The sequence below is a fragment of the Miniopterus schreibersii genome (genome assembly GCF_964146895.1).
Source record: "Miniopterus schreibersii genome assembly, chromosome: 11".
NCBI lineage: Eukaryota > Metazoa > Chordata > Mammalia > Chiroptera > Miniopteridae > Miniopterus > Miniopterus schreibersii.
Window position 1 is genome coordinate 43,933,819 of NC_138111.1, and position 22,016 is coordinate 43,955,834.

The window sequence follows — 22,016 nt, forward strand, 5'->3', positions numbered from 1 at the left end:
AGCAAAAATGAACACAATTCTAAATGCCAGCCAATGCAGCCCACCCTGGAATTCAGTGAGTAGTACAAGGGACAGAAAGGAACAATTACCCACCAGCTCCTAATCCCACTAGTCAAGGGTAGCCCCAGGGTGCACTTCTTCACACTTCCAAGTAGGCACATGAACCAGAGTGGCCAAAGGTTCTCAGAGATGCTCAATACCTGGGCATCAGGGCAGCCCGAGGAGAGGAGCTACCGAGTGACACTGGTGCAGGTGGCTGCCACAGCAACAGAACAGGTGGAACAGACGCGGAGTATGTAAAGTGGGACATAAGAGGTGGCTGGTACTTGGCCAAAGGCTTAGAAACATGCCCTCCAGCCAACAGTCAAACACACGACAGCTCTTCCTTCCACTGCTACAGCCAGTGAGCGGCACTGAGACAGGCAGCCGCCCTTTGAGCCTGAGCCCCATGAGTATGAGAAAGGGAAGGCTTTAGGGACCAATTTAAAGTCTGTACTTGGAAAGTACACTGGGCAGTTTCTTACACAGGGCATAAGAATTATCTCTTGGAAAATGAGGGCCATGACTTCTTCTGTTTCTAACAGATGGGATGAGAAGCGTAGGACAAACTCCCTTCTGGTAAATAACTTAGTAGAAGCTTATAATCCGGCGCCTACACAGAGCAGTTTGCACACAGAGCGTAGGGTTAGACTGCTGGTTGTGGATGTTGCCCCCAACCAAGATGATGACCAGAGATTTAGAGGAAGTAACGGGGGACACAGCACGTCCTTCAAGCATATGTCCCACCCCTGTTTCATATACCTTTCCAATAAAATGGACAAGATTCTGGAGTCAGAGAGCTGTAGTATCAGGAGAATTGCCCTTGGCCTCCACCAAAGGTCTACATTTCTCATAAATGTCCACTATGACGAAGGAAATGCCTTTCCTACTAACACTGACTTCTAAGCATTTCCAACTGTATCACAGTCATACATCCAGGATTCCAATGTACTTAATGCAGTCTAAGAATATTCATTCATTCATTCATTCATTCATTCATTCATTCATTCATTCATTCGTGATGTTCCAGCCCTTACTCTGTACCAGACAGGTGCTAGTCTCCTAATGCTTGAAGTCTGAGTGCCTGCTGACTTTACCTAGACCTGCCCAACCTCAACACATGCTTCCAGACAAAAGCTCTGGCTTTTTTAACCCCAGGAAAAAAGTCTCCATGTTAGAGTGCAATTCTAAGGTCATTCACAAAAGGAAAAGCACTCTAGATGACTTTCCAAACTCAACCAATGAGTATGAGGCCTACTGATCCAAGCATAAGGAAGAAAACAGATTCCCCCGGAATCCAGGGCAATATTAAAACTGCTGCGATCCAATCAACCGGCGCACACAGGCTGCCCACAGGGGCGGCCTCATTGTCTGGGTCACCTCAGGGGTTAGCGCTGCTTTCAGGGCTGGAAGAGGGCTTTTAGGTGACCCTCCAGACGGGGCTGATGACTGGCAGCTGGAACAATTGATTAGGCACGGCAGAGGAGCATACTGGAAATTCTTATTGCTTTTGTGATTAAGAGATGGTAGACTCCCCAAGGAAATAAAAGCCTGGTCTTGAGATGAATGCCTGAGCCCTGCCTCTAGCAGAGGACCAAGAGCTAGCCTCCCTGCTGCTTCGGACTTTCTCTCTCCCTGGGGCTTGGCTTACTGCCGCCCCCACCCTGCCTCCTGCAGAGGTAGGTGGAGGTGACCCAGTGGGGCTTTATAACATTGACAAAGCAGCATCTGTTGATCTACATGGTACCAGATACCATCTCACTGGCTATGGGACCAGGGTATCCTAGGCTGGTGCCTTGAATTAGCTCTGATTAATTTGTGTTAACACACATGTCTCTCTCTCTCTCTCTCTCTCTCTCTCTCTTAATCTCTATTTCTGATAAGCACAGACAGGGGGCCCTTGGGGACACTTCAGTTTTCACATGTTCACTGTGTGAATGGAGGGAGGAAAGGAGTGTTAAGTTGCTTCTCAAAATGAAGCCTACTTCTCTCAGGCCCATCCCTGGAGCCAGGGAAGCTACATAGACATTGCTTGGTGACTATGTTTTCATCATTTAGAGGCAGGGAATACGTCCCTTGCCAGGCTGAGGTGTATTAAAAAGATCAGCCAGGTGGAAGGCAGATTGCTGTTGAAAACTGTATGGATAGCTAGAGTCCTGCTTCTCAAACTTTAATGTGCAGACAAATCACTGGGTAAAACACTGATTCTGATTCACTAGGTCTTAGAGGCAGGGTGTGCGGAGATTCTGAACTTCTATCCAACTCCTCAGGTTCCTGGCGATGGTGAGGCTGCCAGTCCAGGGACTGCACTTTGAACAGTAAGTGCTAGACCATCTGAGTTGCATTTCACCTTGCTGCCCCACACCTCAGAATCAGTAGTTAACATTGACTGAGGACTTTAAAAACCTCTCCCCAGTTTACTGACAAAGAACTTGAGGCCTAACTAGATTCCTGACTAGGTTACCTGGTTAGGCTACCTAGTCATGTGGCTTATAAGTTAGTGGGGCTAGAATGCAAACCCAGGAAGCCTGATTTCAGATCACATGCCCCTAACCACCACTCCATAAAGCCTCTCAAAACACAGGATGAATTCAAGAAAAGGCATGAGAGTGTTGTTTTCTATCAGAACCATGGGACACTCCCTCTGCCAAGGCTGCCTGGAGTCACTAGGTACTCTTCCCTCTCCGGGCACATGAGTAGCTTTCACTACCAACATGCTGGTTAGGATGCAAAAAGTAAACTCCCATTTCCATCTCTACCCACCCTCAAAGCACCGAACAACCTCAGCAGGAATGAGAGAAATTCTCCAGTTCTGGAAATGCATTCAGGCAAGAAATTAACAGAATTACTTGGTTTGGAAAACAAACAGCTGGTAGAAAATGGGCTTCTTCCTAAATAAAGATTTCAGATGCTTGTCAGAGGCACACTGATCCACTGGTGGGAAAGAAGGCAGGCAGAGTGGGGTGATTCATGAGCAATCAGGTATATACACTTGTTACCGCAAGTGAGCACGAGGTCGTTGGCCAAAAGGCTGCCACCTCTGTCAATAATGCATGGAGCAGAGATTTGCTGGGCAGATCTGCTGCCACTGAGCTGTTACAGCAAATATGCATTTGGAGTCATCTGTAATTACGTCAAAGCCATGGTGCTGCGCTAATGCTGGGACCTTGAGAAATGGGACTTAACGCTTGGTAGCTGGTACATGGAAGGAGGTATGGGCTCTCCGTTCATTTCTTGGGCAGTGTTTCCAGGGTCAGGGCCCAGAAGAGTAAGCTAATTCACAAAACCAGGCTAAGTTGACTTTTACAGATACAATAAAAAGAATTAGAGGCCCCATTCAAAGGGTGAATTCAATCTTGCCTCTCTGTCTCTCCTCCCATTCTCCCAGGAGAAACTCAAACCTGGGAAGGATGCGTGAAACAGCTGAACTGCAATGAAAACTTTGGATCCTTTGGCCTCACCAGAAATTGGGTACTAGAGAGAGAGATTGTGTGTCAGCGTGGTTATTAAGAGAACAAAGCACACTTGCCGCCAGTCAAATGGACTTGGGTTTGGGTCTTAGCTTTGCCAATTACTAGCAATGTGTCTTGGGCAAGCCACTTAACCTAAGCTTGGTTTCTTCATCTTAAAAAAGGGTAACACCTTATGGGATGGTGAGGATTATATAATATACAAAAAACACTTAGCTCAACGCATGGGCCAGGGTTAAGTGCTCAATAAACAATGGCTGCTATTTGGCTATTTACATTATTGTAATAATTACTATTGCTAATAGGACAGGGAAGAGAAAGGCATAGGTTAATCTCCAATAGTGTATGGCAGCAATTTGCAACCGGTGTACAGCAAGAATTTTTAAAACATGCAATATCTGACTATTTTAGTCAAGGTCACTGACCTCTTTTCCCTTAATTATCAAATAAAAAATGACAACAGCCAACTCAACAATAGCTGTCCAGTGTGGATGCCCTGTCTTGAACCATAAATATATAGGTCATATAATAAGAGTTGCATCTTACTGGTCATGTGGCATAATAAGGTTATATCTGATTGGTTAATTCTTGGTTCCAGAAATCCTTATATAGGACTATAGGGACCTGATTTTTAAAAAGGTCACTTTGGAGCAAAAAGGATAGGTAATTACTATTTATTTTTTGGTAAATCAATAAAAATTATGCCGATTTTTTTGTCAGATGGGCAAAAAATATAATGTATTTTCAGGTGTGCCACAGAATCTTAGTAATTAGTTTATATGTGCCATGAGATGCAAAAGGTTGAAAATTGTTGGTGTATGGCCTCTTACCCAAAGATGCATATAAATATAAACTGTGAACTAGGGTCATTTTAAAATGCAGATGATTGTGTATACCATACTCTCATCTGCATTGAGAGTAATAAAAATGGTATTTTTTTGTTCAATTTTTCTAATGCAAGTTGCTATAAAGTGCTCAGGGCCTGAGAGAGAATCCTCATAGGGTTAAATCGTACTTTATTTTGCATGAGCAATACACACCTTGAGTTACAATCCATAATGCGTTTCAGTTTAAAAGATAACAAGTCATTTTCATGCATGACTGCACTTGGTTAAGGAGTGAAAATGGGCTGTTACTAAAATGTCAACACAATTGTCCCTCTTGAAGCTTAGTTTATCTTGAAGTAGTTTTACATTTTCAGCACTTCTTTTTGTTTGTTTCTCCAAGAGCACAAAGATCCAGCCACGGTTAATTGTCAGAATTCAGAAAAGCCTTTTCCCTTCAGTCATTCTGAAGAAAATGACAAATATTGGGGGCGACTGGAGCTTTGCTCCCCAAGACGGAAAATTTCAGCCCCAATACCTTCTGCGGTTCTTTGCATTTTACCCTGGAGCAACTTAATTGCACAGCCTTTCCGTGGACAATGCTCTCACGACCTAAATTCGCAAACCAGAGGGTTTTCTAACAAGGGAAAGGCCTCAGAGTCCCTGGGAAGGAGCCTGCGTTTGATATGGAGGTTAACTGGAGGGTGGAGGGATGCCAGGGCTCATCCTTGCCTTGTTGCCCATCAGTAAAGGGGCTGGTTTCCCTCTTTCTTTCCTCCTGATGTCTGGGCATGTCCCCCTTCCCCTCTCTCTGTATTAGGAAGGGCATCGTTCCACATTCCACCTGTATCAGGAAGAAGTAGCTTCTTAAGGGTTTGCACAGTCATTTCTCTAATCTTTCCCTTCTCCTTGAGGCATGAATAATTTTAATACTGCCAATCCCTAAAAATCTATTCTTTCTGCCTGTCTCTTTCCCCTCCTACTCGGCGGTGTAGAGTATCATTATCCAGCAGCCCTGATAAGAGGGTAATGAAACAATCCCTCCTCCACCTGATCGCGTGGCTGTCAGACTAAAATGACACCACCGGTACATCCTTGACATGCTACCCCAAGCTAATTGATGGCAAACAATGGTAACTGTCACCACTGTGCTAAGACAAAGGAAACACACTTGTGTCACCTGATGGGAGAGCTACCTAGCAACTGATAAACAAATGTGTTAGGGAGATGTTCTATTAAGGTAAGAGAAGGGTACATCTCTGAAGAACATGCCTATTAACTTTGAGCTTAAAAGCACTGCTGTTCACCGGGGAACAGAAATAAATAAGGTAAAATGAGAATTTATTGATGTCTGCACAGTTACATGAATATTCAGGCTCTCTTACAAACAGATATTCCCACATGAGCTCCAAACTTCTATGCAGGCTGCCCAATTACATTTCCACAGCATGCACCTGGATTTATAGCCAGGGACGACGTTATTAGCGCTTGAAAGGGGATACATGCGTATATGCCTTTCTGGAATACACTGCCACACAACCAGAAGATGATGGCTGGGGATATCCAGTAAATGCCAAAGGTTACCATCAAACATTCTGAAATACCAGGTATAATTAACTTCGTGCGGGGAAAAGCTCCTGAAACATCTGCATTTCAGAACAAAGACACTGTGTTACAAGTTGAATGGCTTCGTCTGGCAGCTCCCTCAACTTCTCTGGGACCAACATTTCACGCAGCCCTCACGGGCCTTTTTCCAGACAATGCATGCCAATCTAACCTCAGACCTCACTCCGCATCTTCCTTCCCTTCGCCTCCCAACCGACGTACTTGACTCACTCGCAGGGAGTCGGCGACACAGAAAGTCGGTGAAGTGATTTGAGCCGGCAAACAGCTCAGGCTGCCCTGTAAGAGACTCGCCGCTATCTCTGTCTGGGGGTCCCCTTGCACCGGGGCAGATTAGGGCGTAAGGAAGATGGGGGGGCAGGGCCAAGCCTTCCTGGGAGCTCTCACAGGAGTGAGCCTCGTCTCCTTATTTAGAAATAAAGTCCAACCTGGTAACAAAAACCAAAGTTTTAGCAGAAAATGCCCGGTTCCCTAACATCATCATTCATCCCTTCGCTGCCTCCCGCCTGCTCCAGTTCAGGGAAAAAGGTGCGGCCTACTCGTCGGAGACCGTGGAGGCGACCCCAGCCCTCTCCACTTCCACGTGACTTCTGAAAACATTTCAGTGACGGCTTCTTGGAAAGCAAAACTGCGGATAAGGGGGGACGGCTGTAATTTGTGGCACCTGTCCCCTATCTGCTTTACAGAACTATAACTATTTTTCTGGTGTTTGGACAAAAGCTACGATGGTAGCTAATAGATGCTGACCGCTCACCATGAGCTAAGCACTGTTCTAGGCGCTTTGTGTGTCATCTAATCTGGCAAAGAGTCTTAGTGAAAGGGAAAGAAATTTGAGCTAAAGGGAGGAGTAACATTTCCACCTGTGAATGTTCTATTTGAACAAAGGTTGGCCATGCAGATGGTCAGAGGGACTGTATAAAACACGGCCAATAATATGACTTAAGAAAAGAGATACTAAATACTGCCCATCCTTACATGGTACCTTAGGTACACACACCGCAGAACTGTGGACCTTAACCATTCCTTCACCGATCAGAACATTTCCGGGGCATTGCTGCACTGCATTTTCCATGAAGTGTATTCCCTTCTCAGAAAACTCGATAAGCACGCCGTGCATTTTCCCGCGCTTGCTGATAAGAATGCATCCCACCCCCCCTTTTTTTCCTTCAATAGTGCGTAGTTCCCTTTCGGCCACCTCTCCTAGAAGGCAGAAATAGGACTTCTGCTAAATCCCCAGGGAAAGGTTCCAGTGGAAATTATAAAACCCTGACTTCTTAGGGCACAGTCAGGTGTCAACAGACGTCCAGGGTGAGCCTCAGCCCTGAGATCAGAGCTCGTGGGCAGTCAGGGAGAAGCCGGGCTTGAGCAGCCACGTTCACCGGGAGAAAAGCAGCAAAGTCCAGGTAGCAACTGGAAACATTGTCACAAAACACAGCCTTGAAAGGGGTGACAAAACTAGGGTAAGACACCAAGGAGGCAGCTGTACTTCTGATGAATCAGTCCCGCTGTCGGAGCAGCGTTAAAGGTTCCAGTCCTGGCCAGGGCACCTGACCGGGCCGGTCCTTCTTTGACAACGTGAGGGCGACGCTGGAGGGGCCAGCGCTCCGGTCTCCTGGAGTGAGTCGGTTCCACAACACGCTCTCTATTCGGCGCCTGCAACCTGCTCTCTTATTACTGTTAACAGTAAAACATAAAAAGTAACAAGTCAAGCTAACACCCTTCACTTTAGCGTTTTAATCTTATCCTTAACATTTATTCTCAGTGCTACTACAAGTATAAAAAAAATAAATAAATGTTCCCTGTGACTACAAACACCCTGAAAATGCCACTTTCTTTATTCTTCACATGAAAGAGGCCTAACTACTTATTTCTCTCTTTCCTTGGAAGGTAATTCAGGTTTAGGAGAAAGTCAGAACTTGGGACCCAGAAGTTTGGCCTGTCTTCCTAATCACAGAAGGTTTTAGCTCCTCAATTGAGCAATCCTGTCCTGAATTCTCTGCCTTGCCACCCATCTGTTTCCTAAGACCTGCTTGGGGTACATATCAAGGTAGATCCAACCTTCCCTTTCACACCCCATTTTAGTGCCAGCAAAATAACATAAAATGAGGGACAGGAGAAATGACAATACAAAGACAACCATGACTTTGGCCAGTGGGAAGAGAGCTACAATCGCCCAGCTTCACTACTTTCCTCTCCTCCTCAGAAGTTGTGGGATTGTTTTTGCTCACCCACAAAAATATTTTTACAGCAAAAACTTGTACATGTTGTAAAACTGAATAATTCAGCTTAATCTTGCGTGAAAACTAACATGAATACAAAGGGATATGTGGAAAACTGAAGCACCAAATTAAGCAGCTTGCAAACATAAAAAGTCATTAACATTAGCAGCATACGTACAAATGTGCCCCATGCTGGCTGGGAATAGGAATTTTAATTTTCTTCAGTTGGGTGGTTATAAGATCTCACTCTTAATCAAAATATGTGCAGTGCCATTTTATCACTAGTGGAAAGACTAGCTTAATATCTGTCTATAGGTTTTCTGTAGCGAGAGACAGAAGTATATACTAGAGGGAAACTCTTCTTTTCTCCTTCGATGTTTGATTTAGCTTTATTATCTTGGTAATTATTTAATTATAAGTAGCAGAGTGGCATTATTCTATTTATCACTGTAAATATACAGCATATCAGCCACATCATTAAATTGTCTTATGGACATGTTTCCATCACACTGGTTATAGATAAAAATTTTGTTCCAATTTTAAAATTCTTTTTTAAAATTTTAGTTTTATTGAAGTATAACATGTATAAAATAGTAAGGCATTTAATCCTCAGCAGGGGATATTTTTTCCATTGTTTTTCAAAGAGAGAGTGGAAGGAGAGAGAGAGAGAAGAAAGAGAGACAGAAAGAAACATCAATGTGAGAGAGACACATTGATTGCCTCCCGCACACGGCCAGGATCAAACCTGCAACTGAAGTTCATGCCCTTGACCAGAATCGAACCCGAGACTCTTCAGTCCGAGGGTTGACGCTCTAATCACTGAGCCAAACTGGTCAGGGCTAAAATTTTAAGGCATTTAAAGTACATTGTGATACTTTGACATACATATCCATTGTGAAAGGATTCCCCCCATCTGGTTAATGAGGGGAAATTCTTCTTGTAACTCCCACCAGTCAAAATTCAGGTCATGTTTTGCTAGAAGTCACATGCCCACATTTTATGACCCAGAGCAACGGTTTTCAAAGTGTGATCCCTTGATCGGCAGCACCCAGTGACATCTGAGAACTTGCTGGAAACACCCGGCAGAAATTCAGATTCTTGGGACTCACTCAGACCTACCGGATCAGAAATTCCGGGAGTGAGGACCAGCAATCTGTATTTTCATGGGTTTTCCAAGGGAGTTAATGCACACTAAAGGATTGGCTCAGGGTCAGGAAGGGCTAAATCTATAGGTTAAACTATCAGTTTCTACTAAAGAGAAGCATGACCCTTGCTCCTGTGCTCACTGATTCCACAGTCCAACTACAGTAGGCAAATAAACTGCAGATGCAAGAGGTGTTACGTGAGCGATACAGGATTCTGACAGCAGTTCAAGGCAACATCAGAAGATGGCAAGGATGCTAAATGTCTCCCTCTGAATCGCTTCTGCAGCCCCACTCGCTACCTCCTTCTTTCCACCGCCAATTTCAAGTTGTTCTGCCCCTTTTTCACCTCTGGTAAATTCCAAGCAAAGCAGAGATTTTGAAGGCAATGCAAGTAATAACTATTGCATTTTTTATAATGCTCTATGACCTTTTAAGGACATTTATATAGATTATGTTATTTGATCTTCAACAATTCTCCCAATAAAGTTTAACCTATTGGGAAATCTGTGCGCCAATTTAGAACATTCTAATAAAGTCTCTAAATTAACAACCGCTTTTTGAGAGTAGATTATATGAGGCAGTTTTATATAAAATTATTTCCAACCCCTATAACTCTGCAAGTTGTCCCAAGATAGCAAATATACTTAACTTAAGAATGTAGAAAATGTATTAAAACATATACTGTAAAATTACATTAAAATGAAACATTAACTATTTCACAAAGTATGTTAAATCCTGCATAAATTTAATATGGTGCTATTTATTACAAAAAAACTGATGCTATTGTAAGAGAGACGCCTTCATTTCCCACTAATGAGGGGGAGGGAAAGGGAATGACAATATATGATTTCAAAAATTCCTGCTCTAAAAAAAATCTTTACTTTCCTTCTACAATTCCCTGTAATATCTGAATATAACAGTTCATTTTTTTCCTGAAAGATCTAAGGTTACATTCAAAACTGGAATAATTCAACAGCTCTAAAACATGGTAATTATTTTATAACCCAATAGAAGTGTTACCAATAAAAGCCCCTTATTCGTGCGGGTTTCCTTGTTCCAGCTGCACTAGCTCCTCACTTGGTGGGTGGTTTCTGTGAGACTCCCACACCTCAACCACACCGGCCTCTACGATGTCTTCATGGTTAAGATCACTTGCAAAGGTCACGTTTTATTGCATCTGTAGCACAGTTTTGATGTGGAGGGAAGCGTAATCTTTGTGATCACTCACGGGACAGATCCCCTTGCACAGAGCATCCTCTGTCAGTGGATGGGCTCTGCCAGGGCGAGGCCCTGCTCCAGGCTGCCCATGATATTGCAGACTCTAACCGTAGGCTCATCTGCTTCATTAGTTCACCCAGGGAGCTGGCGAGAACATCTACACAGGCATTGAGCCTTAACAGTGGCATTCGCACCTCGATCTACGGGCTTTGAAATACTTCTCCCTCAGATCTTTAGGTAAATCGCCTAAATTTAAAGGCTGTATCAATCTGGGGCACAGAACTTTTGAACAAAAGGGCAGAAAATATAAGTGAGCCATCGGTGAGAATTGCCCATCGCTGTCGAGCCTTCCATCTGATCACAAAATTGCTCTCAGGTTAGCTGAGGAGCAGGCCTGGGGAGCCCTGGGATTTCCGAATAGATGAGTAAACACCTAGCTTTTAAAATCATCTACAGGAAGCCTCAAGTGATATTTGGCTGCTCTGACCTGGGGCACTATTTTCTTCCACAGAAATAAAGTCTTTCCAGGCAATCTTTCCCAATCAAACTCTGTCATATCAACTGAAAAGCTTGTTTCAATTGGGGAGGCCAACGTGTTAGGAGACTCACACGAGATGTACGTGTCAGAACTGCCGTCTTCCCCGGTCATGCCAATGCTCTGAAAACTACCCCTCTCCTGGAACCTTACAAGTGAATCACTGTCTGCTACCCACTAAAGATTTCCATTCCAAAACTGTGACTTCCCCAAAACCCAAGTCCTCATTCATAGCTTCTAGAAGATCACGGTGCTCCTTGCTAAACTACTTCTGCTCCTAAGCCCATATGCACTGAACAGGTGTCCATCAAAATATTTTTATTATAAATCAATTTGCTAGCACTGAAAAGTCTAAGTGCTTGACAATCATTAAACAAATATTTTCTCAGTTCTGTACAACAGAACGTAAAGGGAATGACTCCAAGTACTTCTGCCCCTTCGCCAAGTCTTAATCTCTGTCAGATTGCCCTAACACTTCAGATTTTACATTTAACTAATTGATAAACAGTTCCCTATTCCTCTGGCGTCTCTTGCTGCTTGGCTTCTTTCCACGAATCTTTAGCACAGGTTTGAAACTGGTGTGAACAAGCGCTCCTGGCAAGTGAATTTTTAGAACTTTAGAGGGAAGAAGGAAGGCTTAACATTTTTGTTTTCTAGTTTTCCTTCCTGCCTCGTTCTGTGCTGTTTGTTGCCTACTCAGTGAGACAGAAGGCATCATCCACTTTCCCCCCCCAAAAAAGAGCAAGAACAAAGAAAGTAAAATAGAACCTGAGGGAAGCAGGAATAAAGAAAGGAGGGGAGATACACTGCCACGGTTAAAAGCTAACTCGAGAAGTACAATTCCAGGAAGGACGTCTAGGACGATGGTCACCTGCCTGCTCAAACGTGCCCCCAGTCATGGGAAATTCAAATCGACCTGAAGGTACTCCGTCGACACGGTGGCAACTTGGCCTCCTGGCGCATTACGGCAGCTCGCCTGCGACAGCTGGAGGCTCAAGGCAGGGCTCAAAATCTTCACGGAGACCCAGCGTAGAAACAGACTCAGGGACACGGGGGGCCCGGGACGGCGGATTGCTGGGGGGGGGGGCTGGCTGAAAGAGGCGAAGGGATTAAGAAGGGCAAAGTGGCAGTTACCAGATAGTCACGGGGATGTAAAGGACAGCACAGGGAATAGAGTCAATAATTGTAATAACGATGCATGGCACAAGTTGGGTCCTGGACATATCAGGGGGAACACTCTGTAAAGTATATGGTTGTCTAACAACTATGCTGTACACCTGAAACCAATACAGAATAATACTGCAAGTAAGCTGTAATTGTAAAATAAATATAACAATTAAAAAAAAAAAGTGTCACGAACAGAAAGAGGAATTTCTTGGAATGACAAAGCCATTTCAAACTCAATCTCTTTAAAACTTTAAAAACACTACCAAAATACCAAAACTCCAAGGCAAATGGACTCCTAAGTTTTGAAAATGAGCCATATAGATATGCTACACACAGCAAAGGTACTGATGTTTTGATAGATAGAGATTTAATCACTTCCCAAATCCATTTCCAAGAGATTTAAATGAACAAGACCAGCCCATCACCAGAATATATGTTAGATGTTGGGCCATTGTTCAATTGATTCTGGTTAGATTTGACTCTTTTAACTGCTGTGTTCCAGGTCTTTAATAAAACCATGGATTTATAGACTGAAGAAGCAGAGAGCCCTGGCCGGTAGCGCAGTTGGTTGAGCACTGTCCTGCACAACAAAAGGTTGCAGGTTCGATTCCTGGTCAGGGCACATACCTAGGTTGTGGGTTTGATTCCCAGTTGGGGCACGAATGGGGAGACAAAGGATCGATGTTTCTCTCTCTCTCTCTCTTTCCTCTCTCTTTAAAAAAAAAAAATCGATAAAAACATCCTTGGGTGACGATTTAAAAAAAAGTAGAGAGTGCTATTCTTAGCTATTTTAAACTGATTGTGAATTTAATGTGCTAAAATAAATGTTCATATATCAAATATTTGGCAAATCAAACAGACATGTGTACAAACAAAACTAGTCACGCCTTTTCATGTATATCTAATACAAAATATTTATGTGTGCTGAAAACATTGTACACTGGCATAGTTCATGGGTATACATGACCTGTACCCAAAACCTCTGTCAGATTTGGTCAGCTCTTCACATAAATTTTAGTCTCATGTCTGAGGATCTCAAAAAGCAGAGGCTGTGTTGTCTCCAAGAGTAAGTAGCCAAAGAAACTGATAAAGGGCCACTGACCCTGGGACAACGTGAAGGTGTCTTGATGACTGACCTTCTTGAAATACTGTAGTACTTGCTCAATGCCCCTTTCCCCTGCCTTCAGACCAGCTGAGAACTGTAGAGTTTAGAAAGTTATATAAGCATCTCTTTCTCCTATTTCACTGTTACGCATCAGTAAATTCTAAATTCTTTATGGCTTATTAGTACTTTTTAAAAGAAAAAAAAAAAAACACAAAAAACAGTCTGCTGCCAAAATCTGGCTCTGGAATCAGATGGGGGTGGGAGTGGGATTTGCAATCCACAGAAAATAGAAAATTCTCATTGTCTGAAATGTGGCGCTGGTGGGACCTTTGCTTTCACAGTCATACATGACAGGAAGAGCTTTCCATATGTGAGGAGGCTGCCCAATTATGTTAGCAGAAGTACATCACCATTATGACAGTGGAAAATGCACCAAATTCCAAGCTAGGAATGTAAATGAAAAAAATAACTTCCTTATTGCATATTAATCCTTTTTTACTTTTCCTTACACACATGAAATTTCCCAAATACAGAGTCATCTACTGCTCAAGCCCAGGCAGAAGTAAGCTGGTCTGGGACTGCCACTCCATCTCCACCCCTACACCCCTCAATGGTTGACACACAATAGCGGACCTTCTTACAAGTTGGTTTACTGGTGTGGTATTTTTCTTAGAAACCTGGGGCTTCCTTTTAAAATGCAAAGAAGACAATGACTGTTCCATTAAGAAATCCACATGGAGCCTGTTACCTGCTTAAGGGGGAAGCCTTTCCTTTGAGTTTCTACTCTATCAGTTAATAAATTTAAGACACTTGGGGAGGTCGGGTGCCCTGAACTTTTGGCAGAAGTCCAGAACTAAAAGAGCTAATGCATTATTTTACCGTTTCTTAATGGCAAAAATAGTCTGCTGCCAAACCCAGCTCAGAATTCAGATGGGAAGGCGGGGAGGGGGATCATTTACAGTCCGCGGATAAAGCGAAATACAGATGATTTTAGAAGAATTTTTCTCACGTGAGCATTCCCTGTAACCAGAGGGAGGGGCCTAGAGGACACGGGTTGGTGCGGCGGGTCTGCCTTGGCCTCATTACCTGGGTAGAGGTCGGGCCCCGGCCCGGGCCCCGGGGAGCATCCCACGGCGCCGTCCGCGGCGTCCCTCGGGGAGGCGGCCGGCTGCAGGGGCTGCACCGACAGGCACTCGGTGAGCAGGTCCGGGTGGAGCTCCGCGCTGGGCCGCAGCTGAGGAGAAAACAGAGGACAGGTGGGAAAGGCAGGCTGCTGCTTGGGCTCCCTTCCTGGCCCGCATCACGCCCCGGGCTCGGTCCACAGATATTATCAGGCAACAGCTATGGGTTAAGCCCAGGGTTTAAGGGAGTCAATAAATGGGTCAGTTTTCCAGGCCTGGCGGGTGCTTCAGGAAAAGCTGTGGCTAGAGGCGGATTCGACGTTAGCCCTGATATTGTGACTTCTGAGAACCCAGCTTCCTATTGTATTTCCTTTTATTTGCTCTGTATCTTATCAGACCTTGTAGCGATAACAAAACAAACTGAAGTCTATTTAATCCAGATTGGAAAGTGCTTTTAAAATACGGAGCGACTACTATGAAAATATCTTTGAGATAATTAAGAAATGTCCATTGAGATTTGGTGCCTATAGATTTTACATGACAGGAAAATACGGAAGTTAAATTTTAAAATATCATGGAGCACGATTAAAAGAAAAGCCAAGGTAATTGACAGAAACAGAACCCCAACAGTAAGTTACATGACAAAAAAAATGTAGATGGTCATTTTATCACAATAACAAATACATTATTTATTAAAGAGTTACAAAAAAACCAAGTCATAAAAATGTTAGAATAAAGTCTAGGTGAAAAGTTATCTGATGGCTTTATGAGAAAGAATTTTGTAAGTGTAAATCAAATAGAAAAAAATCACAATGCAAGATTTAGTTACATAAAAATACTTATCTTCTGCTTATATAAAAGCACAATACCTTAAAAATCTAGCAATATATTTGTTACAGATATTGAAAATAGTTACCATCTCCAGTGTTTAAGGGAAGAACATAAGTTGATATTGCCTTTATCAAGACAAAACTAAACCTTTAGATATACGGCAGGAGTATACTTATTCATCCATCGATATTTATTGTCAGATGCTCCTCTAGACTCTAGGAATTCTGTGTTAGGGAACTTAGACTACAGTGGAATAGTGGTGCAGAGAAGGAAGACGGTGAGTAGGGATGAGGGATGGCAATTTTAGAGAGGGGACTAGGGGAAACCTCTTGGATGTGGCATTTGCAAAAAGCTTTGAAAGCAGTCAGGGAGCGAGCTCTACAGATCTATGGGAGAGGAACCTGCCTCCTCGTGGTGTGCCTGGACTATCTGAGGAATAGTAAGGCTGGAGTGGTGTGAGCCTGGGGCCTAGAGAAGAGAAATAGAAGATGAAACCAGACATGGACGTGGGGAGAGAAAGTAAGTCCCTCTCTCCCTCCCTCTCCAATTCAAAAACCAGGAAAGGGCCTTCCAGGTCATTTAAAGCTCTTAAATAATCTCTGGTCCAGGAATTATCTAATGGTTGAGGCAAGAGGCTCACAGCAGAATCTCCTGCGTGGGGACTGCCTCACTATACAGCCCTTGGCATGAACGTAAGACTTTAAAAAGGAGGAACAGGATGACTAAACATAAAAGTGTTCAGCACACTTACAAAGAAAGGCAATGTTAAAGTTTTTTTAACCTATCAAAATTTTTTAAAGAATAGTGGTAGTTAAGGTACAGTGAGAGAGGCATCCTTAAACATTGTTGGTAGAAGTGTACATTGGTACAAACTTTCTTGATGGTATCTGGCAATATTTTTTTAAGACCCATAATTTAAACCATTTGATCATAAAATTTGTCTTAAAGAAATAGCCAGAAGGTGAAGGAAGATTTATAACAAATGTTTCAATGATATGTAGCATTGCTCGCAGCAATATCAAAAATTAGAAAATGTTACTTACATGTCCACAATTAAGGCTAATAAATGATCTTATATCAATTTAATGGTATATTATGCAACCACTAAAATAAGGCTCATGAAGATAAAAGCAAAACACAAAATTATATATATGAAATATCAATTACATAAAAACGCAGACGAAACACTGTAAGAAAATGTAACCCAATATTAAAACTGACTTTTGTTCCTAGTGGCAATGTCATGTATTTATTTCCTCTGTTTTTTTTAAAAATCCTTTCCTCTGCTTTCCAAATTTCCTGCATTCCAGCGACTTGTCAGAGCTGGTCTTTACCAACCCAAGAGCACCAACCATGTGTATCTTTTCCAAACTTTCCTTGCAAAGATTGATAGCTTGAAATGGAACATGATAAGAATATATACACCATGGAAACTGGCAAATGCTACAAAGTGGGCAAACTGGGGCATTTTTCTATGGAGAGTTGGTTGTTAAACACTAACAGCACACCTCCAACATGACTCTGATCCACACCCACACTCTGATCAGAAAGAAACACACACACACAAAACATCAGTAAGCTACTATTTAGAGAGCAGTGTTTCTTGGATCTCAAAAAGCTTCATAAAGAGACAAACATATGTCCAGGTCTTTAGTCCAAGAATATGAAAATGACACAGTGACCCTAAGTATAGGGAAGGAGCATTTATTTAACACATGGAGTGAATGAGACATAATTATATTATAATTTCCTCAGCTCTGCCACACTGGAATCTTTGACCAAGTCTGTCTGAGTTAATGCCTAACCCTCTTAGGGCCTTTGGAAAGTATGTTTGTTATTTTGGTACTAACCTAACACATGCTGAGTAAGAAAAACTGGAAAAAAATCAAGGCTAAGAATGAGTTCTGGTGATCACTTTTAATTTATCTTCTTTTGTTAAGATGTGGTCTGGGGCCCACATGTTGTACTGAGCACAGACGTGAACATCTCTCTGCTTTCTATTACCAGCTACTCTAGGGTTTTCCAGTTATCGGTACCGATGAGGTCTTTCCAAGGAATTTCATGGCCACGGTTACGCCTGGAGTCAGAGGCAGGCAACTCTTCTTTAGCTTCAACAAGTATTCACATCTTCCAAGAGTGTGATTCCATACGACTTGGTGGTGAGAGTTAATTTGGTTTTCTCTGGGATTATGTATGGTTCTAGAAACGGCTTCTTAAATTGAACAAGCCTTGAGGACCTCATACAAAATTGCCAGAGGGCCATATGCACAGAAATGCAGTAATGGTATCTAAGTTTACTGTCCCTCTCTCCCTGCCTCCCAGGTTAGATGACCAGGAAAGGGCCTTCCAGATCATTTCAGGAATTATCTAATGGGGGAGGCAGGAGTCACACAGCAGGATAGAATCTTCTGGAAGGGATGTCTTTCAATAAAATAGGGCTTCATCTTTGGAGTAAGAAACTCAACTATTTGTATAAAACAAACTACATAATGTGTATTTCAAACACTTCTTAGCTGCTAGGAATATAAAGACGACATAGGACAATTTTTCAATGAGAAATGGTCTCTAACTGTGGTTCTCAAACCTGGGCATACACCTACAGGCCCTGCCAGAGCTGCCGGCTCAGCAGGTCTGGGGGGTCCTTCTAACAAGTCCTCAGGTCACAATGATGTTCATCTGGGGACTATACTTTCAGAAGCACCAGTCTCTAAGAATCCTGATGAGGAGAGCTAGATTTTGTTGTTGTTGTTGTTACGGAGAAAACAAATGATGAAAATAGGAAATTATAAAAACTAAACTGTCTTTAACACATGAACCTCATGTAACCATTTCTTATTATGTCTCTCTTCAGGTCTCATAATAATAAATAGTTACAGGACATTCCTGTCTTAAAATCGATTTGGATAAATATTTTCTTTCACAGGGATACAAAGGGTTAAAAAAGTCAATCCAGTCTAATACCTGCTCTTAGGAGAGAGACTTGCTTTTTATGGAATCTTTACTGCTCCTTATGGAAAGAAGTGAAATTGGAGCCCACTGATTATCTAGTTTAAGGGGCTGCTGTGTTGGACAACACCAGGGACCTTTATTCACCCCGTAGTCTCTGTGAATGGTGCCCCTGGAGTTGCTCAACTCAGCTGCCCTAACCATACCCCATCGGTTCCAGAGGAGCACCGTCCTTCCTTATCTTTCTCATTCATTCATTGTACAAATCTTCCTTGGGCCTCAACCATATGCCTGGCATATGCCTGGCACTGTTCCAGGGGCTTCAAATGTATCAGCGATCAAAACAAAGATACTCACTGAGTTTATGTTCCAGAGGACAGAGTAAACAGTAACAAATTAACTAAATAAGTAAATTGTATAGAAGTTGGTAAGTGCTAAGGAAAAAAAGAAAAAAGAGAGAAAGGTAGGTGGGATTAGGAATGTTGGGGAGAATGGAGGCCTTGTTGAGAAAATCCATTAGAGCGAAGACTTCAAGGAGCTGAGGAAATTAGCTAAGTGCACATCAGGGGGAAGAGTTCAGAAGGAGAGATCGGCAAGGAGGCCAGTGTGGCACGACCTAGAGAGAGACATGAGGAGTGAGGTCTGAAAGGTGGGGGATCACGCAGGACCCCGCAGCCTTCAATGAGCACTCTGGCTTTAGTCTTAGTGCAGTAGGGCACTCTTGTAGGGTCTCATCTTGTCCCCTATTATTATCCACAGCCATGCAGTCACTTTGCCTCCCCTTCTTTGAGAGCCCACTGAGCTGTGAGGTATGAACACACTGAAGGTTAGTCCTGTGTCACCTTGGCTGGGCTACGGTTCCCAATTATTCAATCAAACACTAGGTGTTGCTGTGAAGGAATTCTATAGATGGGGTTGACACCCACCATGGTCAGTCTACTTTAAATAAAGATTATCTTCTATAATCTAGCAGGGCCTCACCCCATCAGTGAAAGGGTTCAAGAGCCAAAAGCCTACAGCTTCCTTGAGAAAGAAGAAATTCTTCCTCTGGGCTGCATCATCAGCTCCTCCAGAGATCCCTGCCCTACAGATTCCTGACTTGCTGACCTCACAATCGAGTGAGCTAGTTTCCTTCTTTGAAATCAATTAATTTATCTCTCTTTCCCCTCCTCCCAACTGGTTCTCTGGAAAAGCCTGGCTGACGCAGGATGCACCCTGAAAGCCACGACTGCAGGAGGAGTAATCCAGGTCAGGAAGGAAGGAGCATCACGCACACGGATCCCACAGCCAAGGGCGGGAAGCGCACAGTCACCGTCACACGTTTAAAGACTGCATTTCAATTCACTAAATATACATGAAATCTCCACAGTGTGCTCAGGACTGTGTCTCACAGCAGCCCTGGGCGGTACCTGCAGTTGTATTTCCACCGCAGGGAGGAAAAAGCTGGAATGACGCAGGTAGCAAAGGTCAGGCTTGGATCCCGGTCAGGTGTGTCGATCCAGTCAGGCTCCTTGAAATTGTATGACACTGGCTCAAGAAGTAGCCCATCCCGATATTCTCCTTCCTCCACCGCACAGCACACACACACTTCCCCCTTCCTATCAGTTGATCTTGGTCTAGTTGGAAAAAGAGCCAAGGGCCCCCAGGTTCCCTGGAAAAGTTCCCAGTACACCTCACCACCACGGTGCAGACCCTGACATCATGCCCTTCAGGGAGAGGGGTCCCTGCTGGGGGAGAGATGGAGAAACAGAATGGACCACCGCTGTTTGCTGTCACTGTCCCCTCCCCTGGAGCTTTGGCCGCTGGTTTGGTCCTGGGCCAATAATGTGAATACTGCAGTTGAGAAAAATAAAGCATGGGCACGTGTTGTCCCTAAGATCTACGTCCTGAGTACAGGCACGATGGCCCAGGACACCTGAAAAGAGATGATCTTTTTAAAAATATATATTTTATTGACTTAAAGAGAGAGGAAGGGAGAGGGAGAGATAGGAAACATCATTGATGAGAGAGTCAGTGATCGGCTGCCTCCTGCACGCTCCCTAATGGGGATCGAGCCCACAACCCGGGCACGTGCCCTGACCGGGAATTGAACCACGATCTCCTGGATCCTAGGTCAAGGCTCAACTGCTGAGCCACGTCTGCCGGGCCAGATGATTTGATTTTTAAATTTTACTTTATTTTTATTTTATTTTTTAAATATTTTTATTGATTCCAGAGAGAGGGACCTCCTGGTTCTTGGTTCAACACTCAACCACTGAGCCTCGAGGGCCAGGCTGAAATGAGAGGATCCTGGCACAGGGTAACCCTGACCACAGCACTGCTCCCAGAGAGGACCCGTCGCTCATCTCTCTCCGGGTTCCCGGGTTCCCTGCTCCTCCCTCGGACCTTCTTCCTCTCCCACGCCGGTCTCTGGGAGGCTGAGCCGGGCCGCGTGGGCTGCCACACTCCTCCATGCTCCCCTGTGCTTTCAGACACGGGGTCAGGAAAGGCCTCTGTGACGAGAGCACATTATGGGCTGAATGAGACCTGAATGAAGAGAGAGAACGTGAAGAGAGAAGACGGGCAGCCAGAGCATTTTATGCAGGTGGAACACAAAGGGGGGAAATCTAGGGCAGGAGCAAGCAGATGGGTTCTAAGGATAGTTACTCGGAGGGGGCGGGCAAGGGGGCAAAGGGAAGGCTGTGTGGGACCCGGGATCGAAGCAATAGCCAGAGGGCAGGTCACGTCCAGCCTGCAGCACAGGAAGATTTAGCATTTGATTTCACTGGAGCAGCACGCCAAAGGGAGGGCATGAGCAGAAAAGCAACTGGTTCGTCTTATAGTGTTAAAAAACACACAAAACAGCTCTGGTTATTATGTGGAAAACAGATAGTAGAAGGTCAAGAAGGCCCAGGAGGAGTTACTTCAATAATCCAGACAACAGGCGTGGTCAGTGTGTGTTTTGAAGGTGGAGTTGAAAGGTGTGGAATCTGAGAGAAAAAGAAGAATTGAGCATGGCCCCCAGTTTGGGCAAGAGGAATAGCAAAGGAGGAGGGAGGATTAGGTTGGAGGTAAACTGGCAGATTGTTTTGGGATATATTAAGTTTCAGATGATCCCAGGACATCCAGGTAGAGGGAACCTGCAGGCAAGTGGACATCAGAGGGTGGGGTCAGGGACAAAGATGGGGCTGGACCACTAATAGCAACCTGTGGGCTCCACGGGCTCTCTACCCTCACCAGTGCATCCTGGGGCTTCACAAAGACTCTCCTAAAACAGAGTTTACTGTGATGGACTGGAGAAGTAAATGTCCTCTCCTATTGTTTGGCACATCAATCCCAAAAGACTAAGACAAGAAGAGCCTCCACAATGGGATCCCCCACGCCGTGGACAGACATCTCCTCCAGGCCTCCACAAAAGCCCCGTTCCTTTCAAGAGCACTGCCCCGCTGTCTGCAAACACTGTGTTCATTATGGTGTTCGTCCCTCCTGCCTGGAATGACTTTCCTCTTCCCAGCGTAGCTCCTGCAAGATCCACTTGACTGCGCCCCTCCTGAATGAAGCCCCTTCGGACCGGACCAGCCCACACTGGGTTCAGGGAGAGCTGCCGAGTCTGTTTTCAACGACCCTGCAACCGGACATGCGCACTGCGCTTTATTTCCCGTTAGGAGTTTCATCTGCACAACCGTGCTGTAAAGTCCACGAGGACCTGGCCGACTGACCTGCCTCTTACAGGTTTAAAACCCAGCAGCACCTGGCAGGGTGGCACCGACGTCCGGGGAAACTGTCCAGTGCCA

General features: G+C 44.2%; 1 protein-coding gene across 4 annotated transcripts in view; it reads right to left on the bottom strand.

The window, feature by feature from the left end:
* Positions 1 to 22,016, bottom strand: part of GLIS3 (GLIS family zinc finger 3) — a 408,840-nt gene that overhangs the window by 48,727 nt on the left and 338,097 nt on the right. For all 4 annotated transcript variants that reach the window (XM_081150561.1, XM_081150560.1, XM_081150562.1 and 1 more), the window contains one exon: positions 14,432 to 14,579. In XM_081150561.1, the coding sequence (XP_081006687.1) occupies positions 14,432 to 14,579 (148 nt within the window). The remainder of the gene's footprint in view (positions 1 to 14,431; positions 14,580 to 22,016) is intronic.